Below are 18489 nucleotides of genomic sequence, written 5' to 3' on the forward strand. Positions count from 1 at the left end.
TTTGATTTGGCTTCCAAGAGATACTTAGTATATTAAGTACAAATGTACTATCCAGATTCTTTCCTTGCAGCCTCTTAGGTAAAATATTCTATTCTCTGTTTTCAAACTTTACTCTGGTTGTTTGAGATTCCCCATCAATCCAGTTTGATGCATAGCAAGGTTAAAGCAGTTCACATAGCTTCCTCCTGCTCTCCTGTTGGCTGAAGCCTGTAGCCACCAATGCCTTGTGTTATTTTTAATCAGACTCCAGATAGTGCCAGATAATTTATCCCCAAGTTAAGACTGAAAGTTTGTACGTTATAAGAAATGGAAATTTATTTAAATTTTGTCATATTTTTGGCACCAGCAGAAGATAGCATTTAGATGAACTCAATATTTATGCACTGTTTTTTTTTTTTTTCTAATTGAAGTTTTCTTTTAGTGTCTGAATAAACAAGCTGTTCTATGCAATATTGTTATTCAGATATTTGAATAAAAAATCACCATCTATGGTCTTACAAGTTTCAATTTCAAAATGGCATTCTGGTGCACCAATTACACTGTATAAAATACTCTTCTGCTTTTATTCTGTGCAAAATGCAACTGTATTTTCTTCTGTTAAATGTACCTCTGTTTTTATTCAGTATACAAGACAATAATTAATTTAAAATATATATCTTACATGACTGAGGTACTTGCAATTCTCCTCTGAACAAGTAAATTTATGTACAACACTGGTGAGTTCTTCTTCTTTTATGTGCTGTAATAGTAAAGTGCTTTTCCTGATTAGTATCATACTTTATTAAGGTTTATCTCATCTGGATGATTAGTTATCAGTATTGAGTTATTAAAAGTTTTGCTTTTTAATGAAGATGCCCTTCAAAAGTATTGCAGATGAAAAGACAGTAAGTTCAGTTTTTTATTAGAAGTCTGGTGAGAATAGAAATGTAAAAAAATAACAAAATGAGTATTCTTTTTAGAGGAGGCAGATAGCAGGACTCTTGAAAGTCATCAATTGATTTGTTTTATAAACAATTAACTTTTTATAATGCTATTATAACTAGAACTCATGATGTATATAAGGCTTAATGGGGTTTGAAACATTGTTGATCTAAAGTATGTCTTTAGTACCCTGGAAAATATGATAGATAATATTATGCAACTGTGCTGTTTTTGTTCCAGGATGATCGACCAGAATATCCCCATAAAATTGTCAAGACAGAGGTATTGAATAACCCGTTTCCAGATATTACTCCTCGAATGAAAATTGAAAATGAGATTCCCAGAGAGGAACGAAGGAAAAAGAAGAAGGGTACCAAGTATGTAAGACTGGTTTTCGGACACTGATTCAGTATAATAATGTGCATTATATGTTCATTCACATTACTGAGATGTATTCAATGTTTACACTGCTAATTGCTGACATTTTCATAGAGGGAAGTTTTTTACGTTGGTTGGTTTGATCTTTTCAGAAATTTCAAGTTACTTTCCTTTGGAGATGAAGCTGAGGAAGAAGAGGAGGAAGTTCTGGCGGCAACCAAAAGTTTTACAACTAAAGGGAACTCTGCTCATGACATTGCCATGGATCCTACACTTTCTGCCAGCACTGGGAATAAAAAAGAAGGAAGTGCTAGTGAAGCAATTTCAGTGTAAGAGCAAGTCATTCTTTGTTGTTCCGGAAACCAAGAGTTGTTTTGGGAATAGTATTTAGTGTTGTTGGTAGAAAGTTTTCATGTGTCTTTCTAGGTCAAAGATTTTTTGTGTTTAATTAGTCCATTTTATATTTTCAGACTGAAACAAGAGGTAGTTGAAGAAGACACAGAAGGAAAGGAGAATGAAGATACCGGTAAAGAAGATGAAAAAGAAGTAATCAAGACAGCTGAAATGTTAGAAGAGGAGAAAAAAATTAAAATGTAAGCTCTGCAAAAATTCATAAAATATTTTCTGGATTCCTTCTCCACCTTTTAAATTGAAAAATCATATGAAATGCTCCTCCCTAAAATCCTAATGCTTCATTTGTATTTTAAGAGCAAGGGGACCCTTTATAGCCTAGGCTTGAAAAAACAAAAGAAATTATAAAGGAGGGAAGGAGAGGTGAGGCTTTACTCTGAAGAAAGCATTAGACCTGTTTCGTAGAGAAAGGTTATTAATAGACAGGAAAAATGGTTACACCTCTTCATCTTTTTTTTTCTATTATGCAGTTACTCTTCCTTGCAAAATCACCTCATGATGCTTATATCCATCCATATATATACAGTGCAATGACCTTTTGTTCATATACGGAACAAACTCTCAGTCTTAACAATAGGATAATTTCCAAGCGCCAGCTGGTAACCAGTTAAAACAATCAGAGATTGCATAGGAAGGAGTCTGAGATCTGGCAACTCCTGTGCGTACGAGGTGAGAGCTGGTCAGAGACCGTGCATCGCACTTTGTGACGCGTTTAAGTCTTTTCTTTAACCGCCTTGGAGAGTAGATGCTATTGCTTTTGCTCTTCTTCCAAGCCGGTTGAAACCATCTTGTCCAGTCTTTTCTCACCCTTTCTTACATTTGTATGTCACAAACAGTGGATGTGATCACAGGATTTGTAACAGTAGCAGTGTACATGTATGAATAAGAATGATCTGCAATCCATACTTATATTTCTGCAGTAGATTCTCATATATCTTTGGTTCTGAGGTTATAGTCCATTGTCTTAGAATATGTTTATTCAGAAATGGATGAAGGTGGCAAACTCCCAGTCAATTAAAGAGACTTCCTTCCCACCAATAAGTAAGTCTATCCTAATGTTAAGACTGAAGGTTTGTTTTGTATATGAACAAATTACAAATTTTTAATCTATTTGTATTTTTCATAACTAACAAACCTGAGGTCTTAACATATAAAGGCCCACCTCGAACCACCCCTCTAACAGTCTAAACTGGGTGGAAGAGTAACTGATAGGTCACGGGACACCCAGGGCATTCTGGGAACTACAATGCCCCGTGACCCGGTATAGATGCCAATAGTCCCTGGATCACACAAGTTTTTTTTATTAATTCCACCGGTTTTCCAGCTTGGCACTAGTTTTATCCTAAGTTAAGACCGAAGGTTTGTTAGTTATGAAAAATACAAATTGATGAAAAATTTGTCATTTTTCCCTAACTGTTCAATATGGAATTATCAATAAAATTCCAAACCTACTGAAGCTTGGTTGGGTTTGATGTATTATTGATGATTGTATAATAATTTGAATATTTTCATACATTCAACTTACCTGTCAGATATATACATAGCTATAGACTCCGTCGTTCCCGACAGAATTTCAATTTCGCGGGCACTCGCTACAGGTAGGTCAGGTGATCTACCGCCCTGCTCTGGGTGGGCAGGACTAGGAACTATTCCCGTTTTCTAATCAGATTCTCTCTGTCGCCGGCGGTATCAACATTGTTGTACTTCCTCCTGACTAGAATTCGTTTTTCGCAAAGCTTTTTGATCATCTCCTCGCTGATATTTTGTGACGTACTTGGATCGTTGTTTGGCATTCGCTATCGTGGACTGTTTTTTGGACTTGGTTTTTGGAATTCGTAATATGTCTGACTCTAGTGTTAGTTTTCAGAGTGTGTGTGAATGAGGGCTGTAAGGTGAGGATTCCGAAAGCTTCGGTAGATCCTCACACTACTTGTAGTGGGTGTAGAATGGCTGAATGCTCGATTGAGAATACGTGTGACGAGTGTGAGAAATTGAGTGCACAAGAGTGGAAGAATCTAACTTCTTACTTGAAGAAGTTAGAGAAAGATAGAGAGAGGAAGGCGGCTTATAAAACCCGCAGAATGTCTGCTTCTCATGATTTACTATCTAGTTCTGTAGCTTCTTCCTCTGATAATCATGCCCATTCTGTTCAGCCCGTTCAAAAATTGCTAATCCCTCTAGTTCTGCTTCGGAAATAGCAGAACTTAGAGAGCTTCCCTTCAGAAAATGCAGGAAAAGGTCGCAGCATTGGAAGGTAAGGAAAGTGAATGTGGTTTTTCGCATAGTGATATTAGTGTCCCCAGTGTAGTGGCTGGGGGCGGTCTGGTCGTCTCTGCGACGCTCCCCAGGCCTAGACCTCTTCCAAGCTCCCTGGCCCGGAGGAGAACGGAATGTCGAAAAGCCATACGGGGGTTGTGGAGAATCCCCAACGATCAGGCGTCCCTTCGGCAGAATCGAGCATATCAATAATGCCAAGGACCGCTATAGGAAAAGCGTCCTTCGAGAGTGCTTTTCTTCGTCTAGTTCGCCTTCTCCGAGAAGAGGATGGAAGGAGTCGAAACTTTCCCGTCCGCTGAAGAGGAGTATGAAAGAGCATGAACTCAATTCGAGTCCCGAACGCTTCTCTGAAGAAGGAGCGCCTTCGGTAATTAAGAAGGCGAGAATACATTCAGACTCTGGGTCTGGAAGGGATCCTAGAGCGCCTTCCAGATCTCCCTCTCCTGGTTCGAAAGACTCCTCAACCAGGAGAATATTGATGAATATGCAAGAGCAATTAGCCTCGTTAGTAGGAACTCTTTATATGGAGCCTACTCGTAGAAGGATGATAGGCTTCCTATTAAAAGATCTAAATACCGATCTCCTGTCGGGCGCGATGCACCCTTCAGGGGAGTTGTCGCACAAGCGGCCATCTCTGGGGGGAGCAATGCGTTAGACAGGAGAGAAGTAAGAAAGGAAGTTTACTCCTGTCAAGAGTAGGGCGCCAACCAGAAGCCAGGCTCCGAGTAGGCGCAACGAGCCAGTACAACATTCAAGATCTTCAATCAAGCGCCAAGAGTTAGCTGAAGAGGAAGATCCTGTTAGGAGTAGAGCGCTTGTGATACGGAAAGCGCCTACCGAATCAATACTCCTACTAAACATCAGACGCATTCTAAGGATCAGAGTATTTGGAACGACGTGCTCCTACCAGGCGCCAGGAGTCGTCGGGCCTAGATACTCCTCCCAGGCCGCCAGTATCTGAACTGAATACTCCTCCCAGGCGCCAGGAGTATTCGAAGCTTATACTCCTCCCAGGCGCCAGGAGTACTCTGGACTTAATACTCCTCCCAGGCGCCAGGAGTATTCCGAAGCTTATACTCCTCCTAGGCGCCAGGAGTATTCTGAACTTAATACTCCTACCATGACATGGCGCCAGGAGTATTCTGAACAAAATGCGCCTACTAGAAGCCAGGAGTATTCGAGGCGCTCTGCGCCTGCCAAGCGCCAGGAGTATTCCAAAACACGTTACTCCTCCCAGGCGAGATACTCCTGCTGTACACCAGGCGCATTCCTCGTATGAAGAGCCTGGACACTCGTAAGAGAGTAAGAGAAGAGTCAGAAGAAAGAAGGGAGCTTCTCCTTCCGAGCCTATCAACCCAGAAGATGCCTCGGAGGACGAAATGAAGGAAGGATCTTCTAATTATAAAGTTCTTTGTCGTCCCTTCTATTGGAGGAATATGGAGACTCTTTGACGCCAGCTGCTCCCCCTTCTCCACGCTCTCTGTTTTCGAGCACGAAACACACAAGTCTTCCTCTTTCCTTAAAATGAAGCCTGCTATATCTATGAGGAGGGCTCTACAATCTCTTGACTCCTGGTTCAAGAAGAAGAAGGAGTTAGGAAGGACGGTCTTTTGTATGCCTCCCGCTAAACTTACAGGGAGGAGAGGCATTTGGTACGAAACGGAGAGAATATGGGATTGTCTCTGTCCGTTTCAGCTGAATCAGACTTCTCGAGTTTGGTGGATTCGTCGAGAAGGCATGCCTTGAATGCAGCGAAGGTAACATGGGGGCGGTTTCGGAAACGGACCACCTCCTCAAGGGACTTTTTCACACTTTAGAAGTTTTAACTTCTTAGATTGGTCCCTTGGGGTTCTGGCCAAGAAATCTCAGGAAAAGGAACAACTCGACCCAGAAACCCTAAATAGCATCCTCGCCTGCATTGATAAGGCTGTTCAGGATGGATCGGCTGAGGTATGCTCCCTCTTTGGTGCAGGAGTTTTAAAGAAGAGGGCGGTTCACAGTGCTTTCCTCACGAAGGCGTCTCCTTCCTTCGCAGAGAGCCGCCTTATTGTTTTGCGCCTCTCTCTGATTTTTCACCTTTTTCCCCTCGCAGTTGGTGAAGGATATCGCGCATTCTCTGACTGAAAAGGCCACCCAGGATCTCCTTAGACAATCCTCAAGGAAGAATAGGCCTGTGGCTAGTGAGGAAAAGAAAGTGGCTCGCCCAGCTCAGCAACAGCCCTTTCGAGGAGGTCTTCCAACTAGATCGATCGCCAGAAGAGTCAACCGAAAAGAGGGCAGGTCTTCCTTCGTCCCTTTAAGAAAGGGAAGTGAGAATTCTGTCCTCCAGACACCGTAGGAGCCAGGCTACATTCTTTTGCGAAAGCCTGGGGAGACATAGGGAGCGAACCCTTGACGATGTCGATTATCAAGAAGGGGTATCGCATCCCATTCAAGGACATTCCTCCCTTGACAACATCACCGAGGGAATTGTCCGCCAGATACAGGGACCCTGTTCTGATGGATACTCTTCGTCAGATGGTGGAACAGATGTGGGACAAAAGAGCAATAGAGCTAGTGCTGGATTGCAACTCCCCGGGGTTTTAACGTTTTTATTGCTTGTTTCTTGTAGCAAAAGCCTCGGGGGGATGGAGACCGGTACTGGACGTAGTGCGCTGAACAAATTCGTCGAACAACAGAAGTTCAGCATGGAAACGTCTGCTTCAGTCCTTGCAGCACTGCGGCAAGGGGATTGGATGGCGTCCCTAGACCTTCAGGACGCATACTTCCACATCCCGATCCACCATTCGTCGAGGAAGTACCTTCGATTTATGTTCGAAGGAAGAATCTAATCAGTTCAGGGCCCTGTGTTTCGGCCTGTCCACGGCTCCTCAAGTCTTCACAGACGTGATGAAAAATGTAGCAAGACACTTACATTTGAAAGGATAAACGTCTCCCTGTACCTGGACGACCTGGCTCATCAGAGCCAGGTCGCAAAAGCAGTGTTTGGAGGACCTGTCAACAAACACTGGAATTGACAAAATCATTGGGATTGATCGTGAACCTCGAGAAGTCTCAGATGATCCCCAGCCAGAACGTGGTTTATCTGGGGATTCAGATGGATTCTCGGGGTGTTTCGAGTTTTTCCATCTCAAGAGAGAATAAAGAAAGGCTGTGCCACAGTATCGAACTTTCTAGGGAAAGAGCGCACTTCAGCGAGGGAATGGCTGAGCCTTCTGGGAACCCTTTCCTCGCTCGAACAGTTCTTTCTCCTAGGAAGGTTACATCTTCGACCGCTTCAGTTCTTCCTAAGAAGAAGTTGGAGTTGGAAGACGAGGTCAGCTCTCGGACACGTTTCCAATCTCGGAAGAAATAAAACATCATTTGAAGTGGTGGTTGATTCCATTAAAGGAAAACAAAGGAGTGTCCCTGCAAGTACGGAACCCAAGCCTGACATTGTTTTCAGACGCCTCGGAGTCGGGCTGGGGGGCAACATTGGGATCCTCCAAAGAAGTGTCAGGCACCTGGTCGGCAGAACAGGTGTCATGGCACATAAATTGCAAGGAGCTCTTAGCAATTCACCTGGCGCTAAAGAGCTTCGAACACATAGTCAGAGGCAAAGTCGTACAGATAAATTCAGACAATACGACAGCTCTGGCTTATGTCAAGAAACAAGGAGGGACGCACTCTTTTGCTCTGTACGAGCTGGCAAGAGATCCTTACTGATTTGGGGCGAACCAAAGGAAGGTAGTTCTTAACAAGGTTTTGTTCAAGGGGAGAGGAATGTGGAGAGCGGACAGATTGAGCAGGAGGTTCCAGGTCCTTCCACAGAATGGACACTCCACTCAGAAGTCTGTCAGAGCCTTTGGCTCCTTTGGGGGAAGCCTCAAATAGATCTTTTCGCACATTCCTCTCCAAGAGGATAGAAACATTTTGTGCCCTGGTGGAAGATCCCCGGGCTTATGCAACAGACGCCTTTCTCCTGGACTGGTCAGGGATAGACGTTTACGCTTTTCCCCCGTTCAAGATACTGGGGGAAGTAGTCAGAAAATTCGTGGCATCCGAAGGAACCAAGATGACTCTGATTGCTCGGTATTGGCCAGCTCAAATTTGGTTCACAGAGTGATGGAATGGACGGTGGACTTCCCCAGATCTCTTCCAAACAGAATAGATCTGCTCAAACACCCCCACTTCGAGAGGTACCATCAAAATCTACCCGCTCTTGCTCTGACTGCCCCCCCCCCCTTCGACGATCGAAAGACTTGTCAGAGCGAGAGGGTTTTCTCGCCAGGCAGCAAACGCAATTGCTAGAGCCCGCCAGATCATCTACTAGGCGAGTGTACCAATCGAAGTGGGAAGTTTTCAGAAACTGGTGTAGGTCGAAGAAGCTGTCCTCTTCCAGTACCTCTGTGACCGAAATTGCAGATTTCCTTCTGTTTCTTAGACAAAAGTCGCATCTCTCGGTACCGACTATTAAGGGGTACAGGAGTATGCTTTCAGCAGTCTTTAGAAACATGGGGATTAGATCTAACGAATGATAAGGATTTGCACGACCTCATTCGTTCCTTCGAAACATCAAAATCACTTGAAACCTAAGGTTCCAAGCTGGAACTTAGATGTGGTTCTTAATTTCTATCATCAGAGGAATTCGAACCACTTCACACTGCTTCGTTTCGTAACATCACTAGAAAGTGTTTGTTTCTGATGTCTCTTGCAACGGCAAAAAGAGTCAGTGAGTTGCACGCCCTTGAATCAAGAGTTGACTTCAAAAGGAGACTCTGCAATTTGTTCATTTCAGTCCCTTTTTCTTGCCAAAAATGAAAACCCTTCGAATCCCTGGCCCAGGAGCTTCGAAGTGAAAGGACTTTCTAGTTGGTGGGCAGAGAGGCAGAAAGATCCCTTTGCCCAGTTAGAGCTCTAAAATTTTATCTGGACAGGAAGAAGCAGTTTGGGGGGGTTCGCAAAAAGGGCTTTGGTGCTCAGTGAAAGACCCAAGAGAGCAATGTCCAAGAACGCCTTAGCTTCTTTGTTAGAAGTGTTATCACAGAAGCTCATAAGAATTGTCCAGATGATTCTTTTAATCTTTTAATAAGAGTGAGAGCCCACGAAGTTAGGGCAATCGCAACCTCTGTGGCGTTCCAGAGAAATATGTCACTCAAGAACATTTTGGACGCAACTTATTGGAGATGCAACTCTGTGTTTGCATCCCATTATTTAAAAGACGTGCGAGTTACGTATGATAAATGTTTTTTCTTTAGGTCCGTTTGTGTCAGCACAGACGGTTCTGGGTAAAGGAGAAAGCACCAATCCTTAAATTGTGTACGTAACCCTCTTGTCGGATGTGTTCTCATGTTTTCGGTGTATGGGAGTGTCAGTTGTCGCACAAGCGGCCTTCACTTCGCTTCATTTGAAAATCGAGTGACATCTGACTATTAGAGGGTACAAAAAAAAAAAAAATTTGTTATTTTTGTATGTATGAGTTTCGAGTTTGTGGTTTGTTTGCTAGAGTTTTGGGATAACTCTAGGCAATCTTAGAACTAACACGGGTTAGGATCGGGTGATCGGGATTGGTTGTGCTCCTTAAATAAATGCGTGTTGTCATATAGCGGTATGTGCTCCCCATTGACAAACGCCAGTTAGGTTCTGTCGAGTAAGTGGAAGAGACCCCATCGACAGAATCCACAAGAACTCTTGGCCACAGATCACTATCTCGCTAAGGCTCTTGAGATGAAGCAGACTCCTGGGCAGTAGCCACGAAGTCTTCCATCTAAGAAGGTAGGAAACTAAGGTTTATTTATACCTACAACATATGTTGTTACCTGTCTACGTCAGTTAGTTAGCTGTCTCTTGCCCTCCACCAAAGGGTGTCAATCAGCTATGTATATATCTGACAGGTAAGTTGAATGTATGAAAATGACATTGTTATGATACAATAAAGTTTCATACATACTTACCTGGCAGATATATACAATTGAAGACCCCACCCAGCCTCCCCGCAGGAGACAGGTGGAAGAGAGAATCTGATTAGAAAACGGAATAGTTTCCTAGTCCTGCCACCCAGAGCAGGGCGGTAGATCACCTGACCTACCTGTAGCGAGTGCCGCGAAATTTGAAATTCTGTCGGAACGACGGAGTCATAGCTATGTATATATCTGCCAGGTAAGTATGTATGAAACTTTATTGTATCATAACAATGTCATTTTCAGTTACAGAATGGTAATTATAATTCAGCAAACCCATGGATTCTCTCTACTAGTTTGTGGGAGCCTCCCTGCCCTTTTGCCATCATATGCAGGGTGCATTTCAAGTAAAGCACTTGATTGAGTACCTCGCCTCCTTCATCTGTGTCACAGTCATCACATTACCTTTCAACTGACATTTACTTTAGTAACATTACTCCTGTTCCAGTTTATATTACCTGTTAGATCCTTTTGGAATAACTTTTGAATACTTTTGCCAGTTGTGGTAATTTTGCATTACTGTACTCACAGGCAACACATTCACCGATATTTTAATGTAACCATATCATTAGCCTTTCCTGCATTCTTTCATTCATTACAGCCCTCATGATACCTTCAACATCTGCTTCCACACAGGTTTGTAGGCTGACATCTGTCCCATCAGCAATCTTTCATTTCTCATTCAGTAACATTCAGGATTCATGCAAAAATACACATTGCTCTTTCAAAGCCATTAGTATTTTTTCTATACCAGTTTCTTATGCACTTTTCTCTAAATGTATGCTGTCCAGAGTATACATTGAGTGGCATACTGTACAGACAGTATTAACTGACTATTGCAGTGTCACATTGGCCTCCAGCTTCTTTTTTTGTACAGTGGTACCTCGAGATACAAAAGGCTCAACTAACGATAAACTCGAGATACGAAAGCTAATACAAAAAATTTTACGGCTCTACATACGAAAATTGCTCAAGATGCGAAAGGTTGTTGCTGTAAAGTCTGAGATTCGCCCGGACCACCGATAGCAATTTTGAAACTCGCGCGCCGCCCAACTGGAGTAAGAAACTCGCCACCATACCTCCCTGCCCCTCTCTCATTGGTTCCTGATGCTAGTCACCTGCCATGAATTCTTTCCTTTCTCCCTATTGTTCCATCATCCCTTTCCCATCATGCATCTACTTCGTAGCAGCGTGCTTCGGCCACTCGTCCCAGCATCGTTATCGTACGCACGCGGTATTCGTTCGTTCTAACGATTTCGTTTATTAACGTAAAGTCGTTAGTGATTTCGTTGCAGGATACGTACTTTATCGTGTTGTGTGAGAACTTTACTCTACTTATACGTAAATTACGTACAGTATATACGTAGTCATGGGTCCCAAGAAAGTTGAAATTCACGGAAAGAAGAGGATGCTCTCGTTGGAGACTAAGATGGAGATTATCAAGAAGTATGAAGCTGGTATGCGATTGAGTGTGATCGCCAAGGAATACGGCCCCGAAATCCGTCGACAATAGGCAACCCAATCCCTTAAGCAAAAGGATGTCATCAAAGCAGCTACACCTTCCAAGGGCGTCACTATTTTGTCCAGCAAGAGGAGCCACGTGCACGATGAGATGGAAAGGCTTCTTCTTGTCTGGATAAAAGACAAAGAAATCACTGGCGATACGATAACGGAGACAGCAATCTCCCACAAGGCCAGCGCTATTTTCGGCGATTTGATTGCCCAGGCCGAAGACGACGGAGGAGAGGGGACATCAACGCCAACCCCAGAGTTCAAGGCTTCGCATGGGTGGTTCGAAAAATTCCGTAAACGGACTGGCATCCATTCGGTGGTGCAGCTGATGGGGAGGCTGCCAGCTCGGACACGAAAGCGGCTGAAGCCTTCAAAAAGACATTCGACGAGATGATGACCAAGGAAGGCTACAGTTCTCAGCAAGTCTTCAACTGTGATGAGACTGGCCTTTTTTGGAAAAAAATGCCACGTCGGACGTACATCACGGAGGAAGAGAAGAAGCTACCCGGGCATAAGCCTATGAAAGACAGGCTTACGCTCGCACTTTGTTCAAACGCCAGTGGGGATTGCAAGGTGAAGCCCCTACTGGTCTATCATTCCGAGACTCCTCAAGCCTTCAAGGCCCACAAAGTGCTTAAGGAGAAGCTTCCAGTCATGTGGAGGGCTAATGCGAAAGCCTGGGTAACGAGGCTTTTGTTCACGGAGTGGTAAATCTGTGTTTGTTCCGACACGGCGCAATACAAACCTGCGGTCCTTTTACAATAGGGAAGGTACTAGCGGCAGCTGGATAGGTCGTAAGCTTTCGAACAAGGGGTTCGGTAGTTAACTGCTTGTCCGACAGGCGCGCTGCGCGCGACTGGGAGTAAACAAATCACTTTTGCTTTCGGCCTCACAGCGAGTGGACGTGTGTGTTCGACGCTCTCTGCCCGCTTCTGCTGCGTCGTTTTGCTTTCTTGAGTATATGGTTGTGTTTGTGTATGAAAGAATTCATTGTAAGTACAATCATTTCTCTCTTTTCATATTAATTTGAACTGCAATTAATTAATGATGGAATCTCCTCGCCTCGCTACCCCAACCCACGGAGACTATGCCCGGGTAACCGAAGGGCGTAAATGCGGGAAGTTCCGCTCTTTCCCGGAGATAGACCCTCATATTTGTGTGTCGGTTCGGTTTTGTCGGGGGTGGGCGCGAATGCTCCCGAGCCGAGCCTTGTAATGTGTTATTAATTGGTCGGAGGTAGGCGCAGTGGATTTTGTATGAGGGCAGGAGGAAGCGAAGGCCTGCAAAGGAGTCGTCGAAAGCTCTCCCGCGACTCCTTTGGTGACGGACACTTCGTCTTCTTTCCTGCCGCCCGCTCAACTTCCACGTCTCGCGCCTTCCCCTTCGGGGGGGGGGTTTCTAGGTCCGTTCTCCTCTCCTGACTTGTCGAGTGTGGAGGAGGGCGCTAGATACCCTGACGTCGAGTTGTACTCTGGGTCCTCTATCCGTTCGTCTTCGCGCGAACGGGTAGAGGATCCCCCTAATCACCGACTTTTGCCTCCTCAGGTGCGGTTGCCGCGAAGGATGACCTCGGACAGGTGTGGGCATCGTTGGGGCTGCAGGGTGTGCCGAGTGTCCAGGGCTGCTCTACCATCTCGCTGGCTCCGTGGCGGTCACCCATGCAACGGTCACGACCACCACCACGACCATTACAAACACCCACGGCTACGCTTCACCCTACCTCACCTGGTGGTACACCCAGCACGCGGTCTCCTGTGACCCCACCCACTACATCGGTGCAGGGGCCAGTCGCCGTAACTCGGGGGAGTGTGATGCCGCCGCCTGTGTTTTGCCGTGCTGCCGCGACCGGACTTCGTGTGCCCGAAGAGCTCGCCCCTGGACCTCCCACCGTACCTAGGATGTCTGTGCCGCTGGTCCGCCCATCTAGACCGCCTACACAGTCTGCCGTACCTGCCGTACCTGCCCAGCTGCTGTCCACGGTACGTGACGTGGACCACTGCTTGCCGTTTCCTGTACCTGCTCCTGCGGTTTTCTGCCGTTCCTGGTGATGCCTGCACCTGCTGATGTTGTTCCTGTTCCTGGCGCCGCTGCTTCCGATGCTGATCTGTTCGGACAGGTGCGTCCGGGCCCTGTTGCTTCGGCAACAGCAGCCCCGCTCCGCTCTGGATGACAGATCTGACGTCGGTCCTGAGAAGGTTGACGAAGAAGAAGAAGAAGAGGAGGAAGGTGTCGTCGTCGTCTTCATCGTCTTCTCGTCTTCGTCGTCGTCTGCCGCCTCTTCCCCTTCGTCTTCTAAGGCTCCCTGCCGAAGAAGAAGAAGGTCGCCTCCCCCCCCCCTAAAGTCTCCTTCGGGAACTTCTAAGGGCCCGTCTCGCTCTGGTGAGAGGGGGGGTTTCTTCCGTGGTCACCCGCTCCTTCGGGGGGCAGGACCCGTCTCTTCTTCCGCAAGGCAGAAGCACTCGGGGACAGAAGAGTGCCGGATCCAAACACCGGCACTTCCTCACCTGCTGTCAGTGGTTCGGCCACAGCAGCAGGGTCCGTCTCGGCCTCGTCGTTCGCGAGAGGTACCGAGTGTACGGTCGCTTACCAGCGACCGTGCAGCCAGGAACCAGACCTCTGAGTTCGCTCAGCGTCAGGTTCACGGCACGGAGCGGAAGACTGGTGACAGCCGCTCACGCGACTCTCACCAGACCAGCTCTCGCTCTCGCGGCGAGCAGCTGGCTACCCGGCGGTGGACGTGACGGTCCATGACCGGCCACGGGCTGAGGCGGGGAGGAGGTCCCCCCCGTTCGCCGGCACCAGCCACGGCTGGTACCAGCGAACTGAGCACCGTGAGGATACGCACCGATCTCACCGTGACAGTGGAGCTCGCCGGTCGCCTGACCGTCACTCTCACAGAGAGCGATCGGGTACGGCGACCAGCACAGCTCCTCTGACACCCGAGACCGGCCGCCGCTGTTCTCGGTCCAGCCGTTCTCCACAGCGAGACGGCTCGACTAGCTCGCAGCTCGATCGCCACCGCGGGTTGGCGATCGCCTGCAGTCTTCCAAGCCCGCTGGTTCTGCCAGCGAGCGAGGAGGGAGCGTCAGGTCTGCCTCTTCCATACCTTCAACCTCCTCGGATTCACCGGGAGGGGGCGAGGTATTGAGAGTGATCGTGAGGGGTGCGCCCCTCAGGATCCCACCACGGCGTCGTACGTACCAGGCACGGTTCTCGGACCAGCCAGGTCGTACGCACAGGTGGTTGGAGCAGACCGAGAGGGTCTGTCGCTGTTCCTCTCCTTGAGGGAGGAGGGTCTCGGGAGTTGCCCCTGTTGAGGACTGGACGGTCCGACTCCGCAGGAAGCAGTCACTCCTGAGATCCAGAGGAACTTTGCGAGGTTATTGCGCTGATTCGTCAGCACAACGACCTCACGGAAGGATCGCTGCTCCCACCATCCGAGCCCACGTCCTGGCTCGAGTCGTTCTGGGGCCCGAAGAGGGAACCCAGACCGACGGTGGGTTTGCCGCGTTCTGAGCTGCCGGACTCAGTGCTGGACCAGGTTGAATCGCTTGTCCTCCGGACAAGACGGCTCGCTCAAGTCCTGCAGGTCGAGCAAGCTGCTTCCACCTCCTCTGCTGCGCTACAGCGGCGTTTTTTACGTGCCATCTTGGAAGACCCGATGCCCGCCCAAACAGGTAAACCCGGAGTTAGCCAGGCTGACTTCGGGTGTGTCTCTGCAGCAGCTCCTGTCCGAGAACCTGTGGTTTCTCGCAGCAAGAGACATTCGGCCTGGAATCTACCGCCATGGCAGCTTTCCAGGCCGTCTCCTGGCTAGATCTGTGGTCCCTCACAGTATCTAAGGTCGCAGCCAACTCCGGGGGAATTTCTCCCGAAGATGACTCGGCCTTCAGGAGACTTTTGCCAGTCTGGGGGAGGAGCCATCTCCTTCCTTGCCCACCAGACGGTGAACCTGTGGGCCAACCTGGTTGTCTCCGACGAAGGTACGCTGTCCTTACTCGGGTTTCCAGGGCGGCCGGGGCGTGAAGTCGGCGTTGGGACTTCGCAACGGAACCTTTACGGAGTTCCACGTCTCTCTTCCCAGGAGAGAGGGTGGACGCTGCGGTGGACAGACGGCGCACTGACGAACAGTGACCGTTCTGGTTCACCAGGCAGTCTCGAAGGCTTCTGGGCAGCCTTGGACTGCGGCCAAGTCTAACAGGCTCGGCTAGCGCTTCCTCGGTGGCTAAGACGGTAGCTGCGTCGAAGCCCCGGGGAATGACTCTGTCTTCTTCGACTTCTAGCAAGGGGAGCCGTAACCAGCCCTCCTCCCAGCCCTCCTCCCTCCCGTGGAGGCTCTGGGTAGAGGAACCGAACAAGAAAGGGGGGAAACGCTAGGGACTGGCGTTCCCCCTCACCTGCTGCCGGAAGTGGGGGGGTGCCTGGCCACCATTGGGCAACTTGGCAGCGCTACGGCGCCGAGACCTGGATTGTGATGTCCTTCGGGAGGGAGATCTATTACCCTTCGAATCTCGGTCGCCCTCACCTCCAACCCGGTCCAACAGGCGGCGTACGTTCCAGGGCATCGAAGGACGTAGCATTGAGACAGGAGATCAAGACCATGCTGAGCAAGAGAGCTGTAGAAATCGTCACGGATCAATCACCGGGCTTTTACAGTCGACTCTTCCTGGTGGAAAAGTCTACGGGAGGCTGGCGCCAGGTGATAGATCTCTCTCCCCTGAACGCCGGTTTGTTCGCCAGACCCGGTTCACGATGGAGACGGCACGCTCAGTGCTCGACTCTATCAGGGAGAACGATTTCATGCTTTCAGTGGACTTGAAGGATGCGTATTTCCAAATACCCATTCATCAGTCCTCCAGAAAGTACCTCCGCTTCATCCTCGACGGGACGGTGTACCAGTTCAGGCCACTTTGCTTCGGTCTCTCAACCGCCCCACAGGTGTTAACTGCGAGTGTTCACTCTGGTGTCTGCTTTGGGCCCATTCGCACGGGATACGTCTGATGGGGTTTCTCGACGATTGGTTAGTCCGGCGAGCTCCCGCTCGCAGTTGCTACAGGACAGGGATCGACTGCTCGAGTTGTTCTGTCGCGATCTGGGGATCGTTGTGAACTTCGAAAAGTCCGATCTCGAGCCCAAGCAGAGGATGAAGTTACCTGGGTATGCTGATTGACCACGGTAGCAGGGCGAGTCTTCCCCGCAGACTCGCGAATTAGCAAATTCAGGGAGGAAAAAAAAAACCAAGCCAACCAGTTCCTGTCTCGGCAGGAACGGGTAGCTCAGCGATGGCAAGTCGTGATCGGACACCTGTCGTCACTCGGGAAGGCAGTCCCCTAACGGGCGTCTTCACCTGCGGTCTCTTCAGGGAGACTAAAGGAGAGTTGGTCACAGGCGACGGATCCCCCAAGCTTTCCATTGTCACTGACACAGGAGGTGAGGCAGGACCTAGCCTGGTGGCTGGACGACAGGAACCTCTTAAGAGGAGTGCCTCTGCGCACTCTCCCCCCCCCTAACATGCAGCTGCTCTCAGACGCATCGACCGAGGGATGGGGCGCACACCTGGAGGAGTTGCTGACTTCAGGAGTGTGGTACGAGAACGACAAGCACCTTCACATCAATGTACTGAACTCAAGGCAGCGTTCCTCGCTCTCCAAGAGTTCCAGGACCGCTTGATGGACACTCAGTGGTGTTGATGTGCGACAACACCACGGTGGTGGCTTACGTCAACAAACAGGGGGGTGCCTAGTGTCTCTCCCGTTGTACCAGTTGACTCGGCAAGGTGCACGAGTGGGCCGAGGCACACTCAATAGAGCTGTCGGCACGCTACATTCCAGGGAAGGAATGTAGTAGCAGGCAACGCTCAGAGGTGGTCCGTTCGGGATCAAGGGTATGGACCGAATGGTCTCTACACCAGGACGTGGCGGAAAGGCTCTTCAACCTGTGGGGGCGACCAGTCGAGGATCTGTTCGCCACCCGGCACAAAACAGGAAGCTCCAGGTGTTTCTTCTCGGCCGTGCCGGACCCATGGGTCAGCTGCAGAGGAGGCTCTTCAACACCCGTGGGACAACCTTTTCGCCTATGCCTTTCCCCCGTTCACCCTGATTCGCAAGGTGATCAGTCGAGCACTGGTCACCCCGAATCTCAGGATGATCCTGATGGCTCCCAAATGGCCACAGGCCATTTGGTATCCGGACCTGCTGGCTCTTCTCGCAAGAGAACCGAGAGAGATTCCCCCTTGGCACAACCTTCTCGCCCAGCCACACGTCGAGCGGTACCACCGAGCAGTCCAGTCCCTACGTCTTCACGGCTGGCTGTTATCCAACATCTCTTGCGAACGAGAGGCTTTTTTCGTAGCGCAGCAACAGAGATGGCTGGAAAACGTCCGTCAGTCCTCTGCAGCTGTGTACCAGGGGAAGTCGGCCGTCTTCTGTGGTTGGTGCGTAGACGGGGCCTATCTCCTCTCAGAGCCACTCTTCAGCAGGTAGCTGGATTTCCTCGTTTTTCTTCGCCGAGAGAAGCTCCTCTCAGTTCCCACAGTCAAAGGATACAGAGCCGCCTTGACGCTCGTCCTGAAACTGACGGGATTGGACATCTCGAACTCGTTCGAGATCTCCTTACTTAGGAGGAGCTTCGAAAGGTCTTGCCCACCCAGGGAACTCACAAGCCCCTCTTCTTGCTGGACCTGGCATCGGCGAAGAGAGTACGGGAACTTCATGCCGATAATGATTGCGGATGAGATGCTGCTTTGTCCTGGGAGGACGCTACGGCGCTATCTGAAGAGAACTCGACACCTCGGGCCTGAGTGTCGACGCCTCTTCGTTAGCACCGGGGTCACCAAGAAAGAAGTATCAAAGAACACTCTTTTGTCCTGGCTGCGTGAGGTCATCAGGAGGCGTATGAGGCTGATGGTAGTGACGACATCCGTACGTCCCGTCCGAGAGCTCACGAAGTCAGAAGTATTGGCCCCTCGTTGGCGTTTCGTAGAACTTCTCCGTGGCGCAGGTATGGAAGGCAGGGGTCTGGTACAACCAGACCACCGCACCTTCCTTATACC

The 18489-nt window shown here is 48.8% G+C and overlaps 1 protein-coding gene across 1 annotated transcript in view; it reads left to right on the forward strand.

Moving 5' to 3' along the window:
• LOC135195778 (spliceosome-associated protein CWC27 homolog) overlaps positions 1-18489 on the forward strand; it is a 48062-nt gene that overhangs the window by 11307 nt on the left and 18266 nt on the right. Inside the window, exons 4-6 of the mRNA XM_064222249.1 lie at positions 1162-1298; positions 1452-1628; positions 1770-1892. Of these exons, the coding sequence (XP_064078319.1) occupies positions 1162-1298; positions 1452-1628; positions 1770-1892 (437 nt within the window). The remainder of the gene's footprint in view (positions 1-1161; positions 1299-1451; positions 1629-1769; positions 1893-18489) is intronic.

This window comes from Macrobrachium nipponense, chromosome 16, assembly GCF_015104395.2.
Source record: "Macrobrachium nipponense isolate FS-2020 chromosome 16, ASM1510439v2, whole genome shotgun sequence".
NCBI classification, from domain to species: domain Eukaryota; kingdom Metazoa; phylum Arthropoda; class Malacostraca; order Decapoda; family Palaemonidae; genus Macrobrachium; species Macrobrachium nipponense.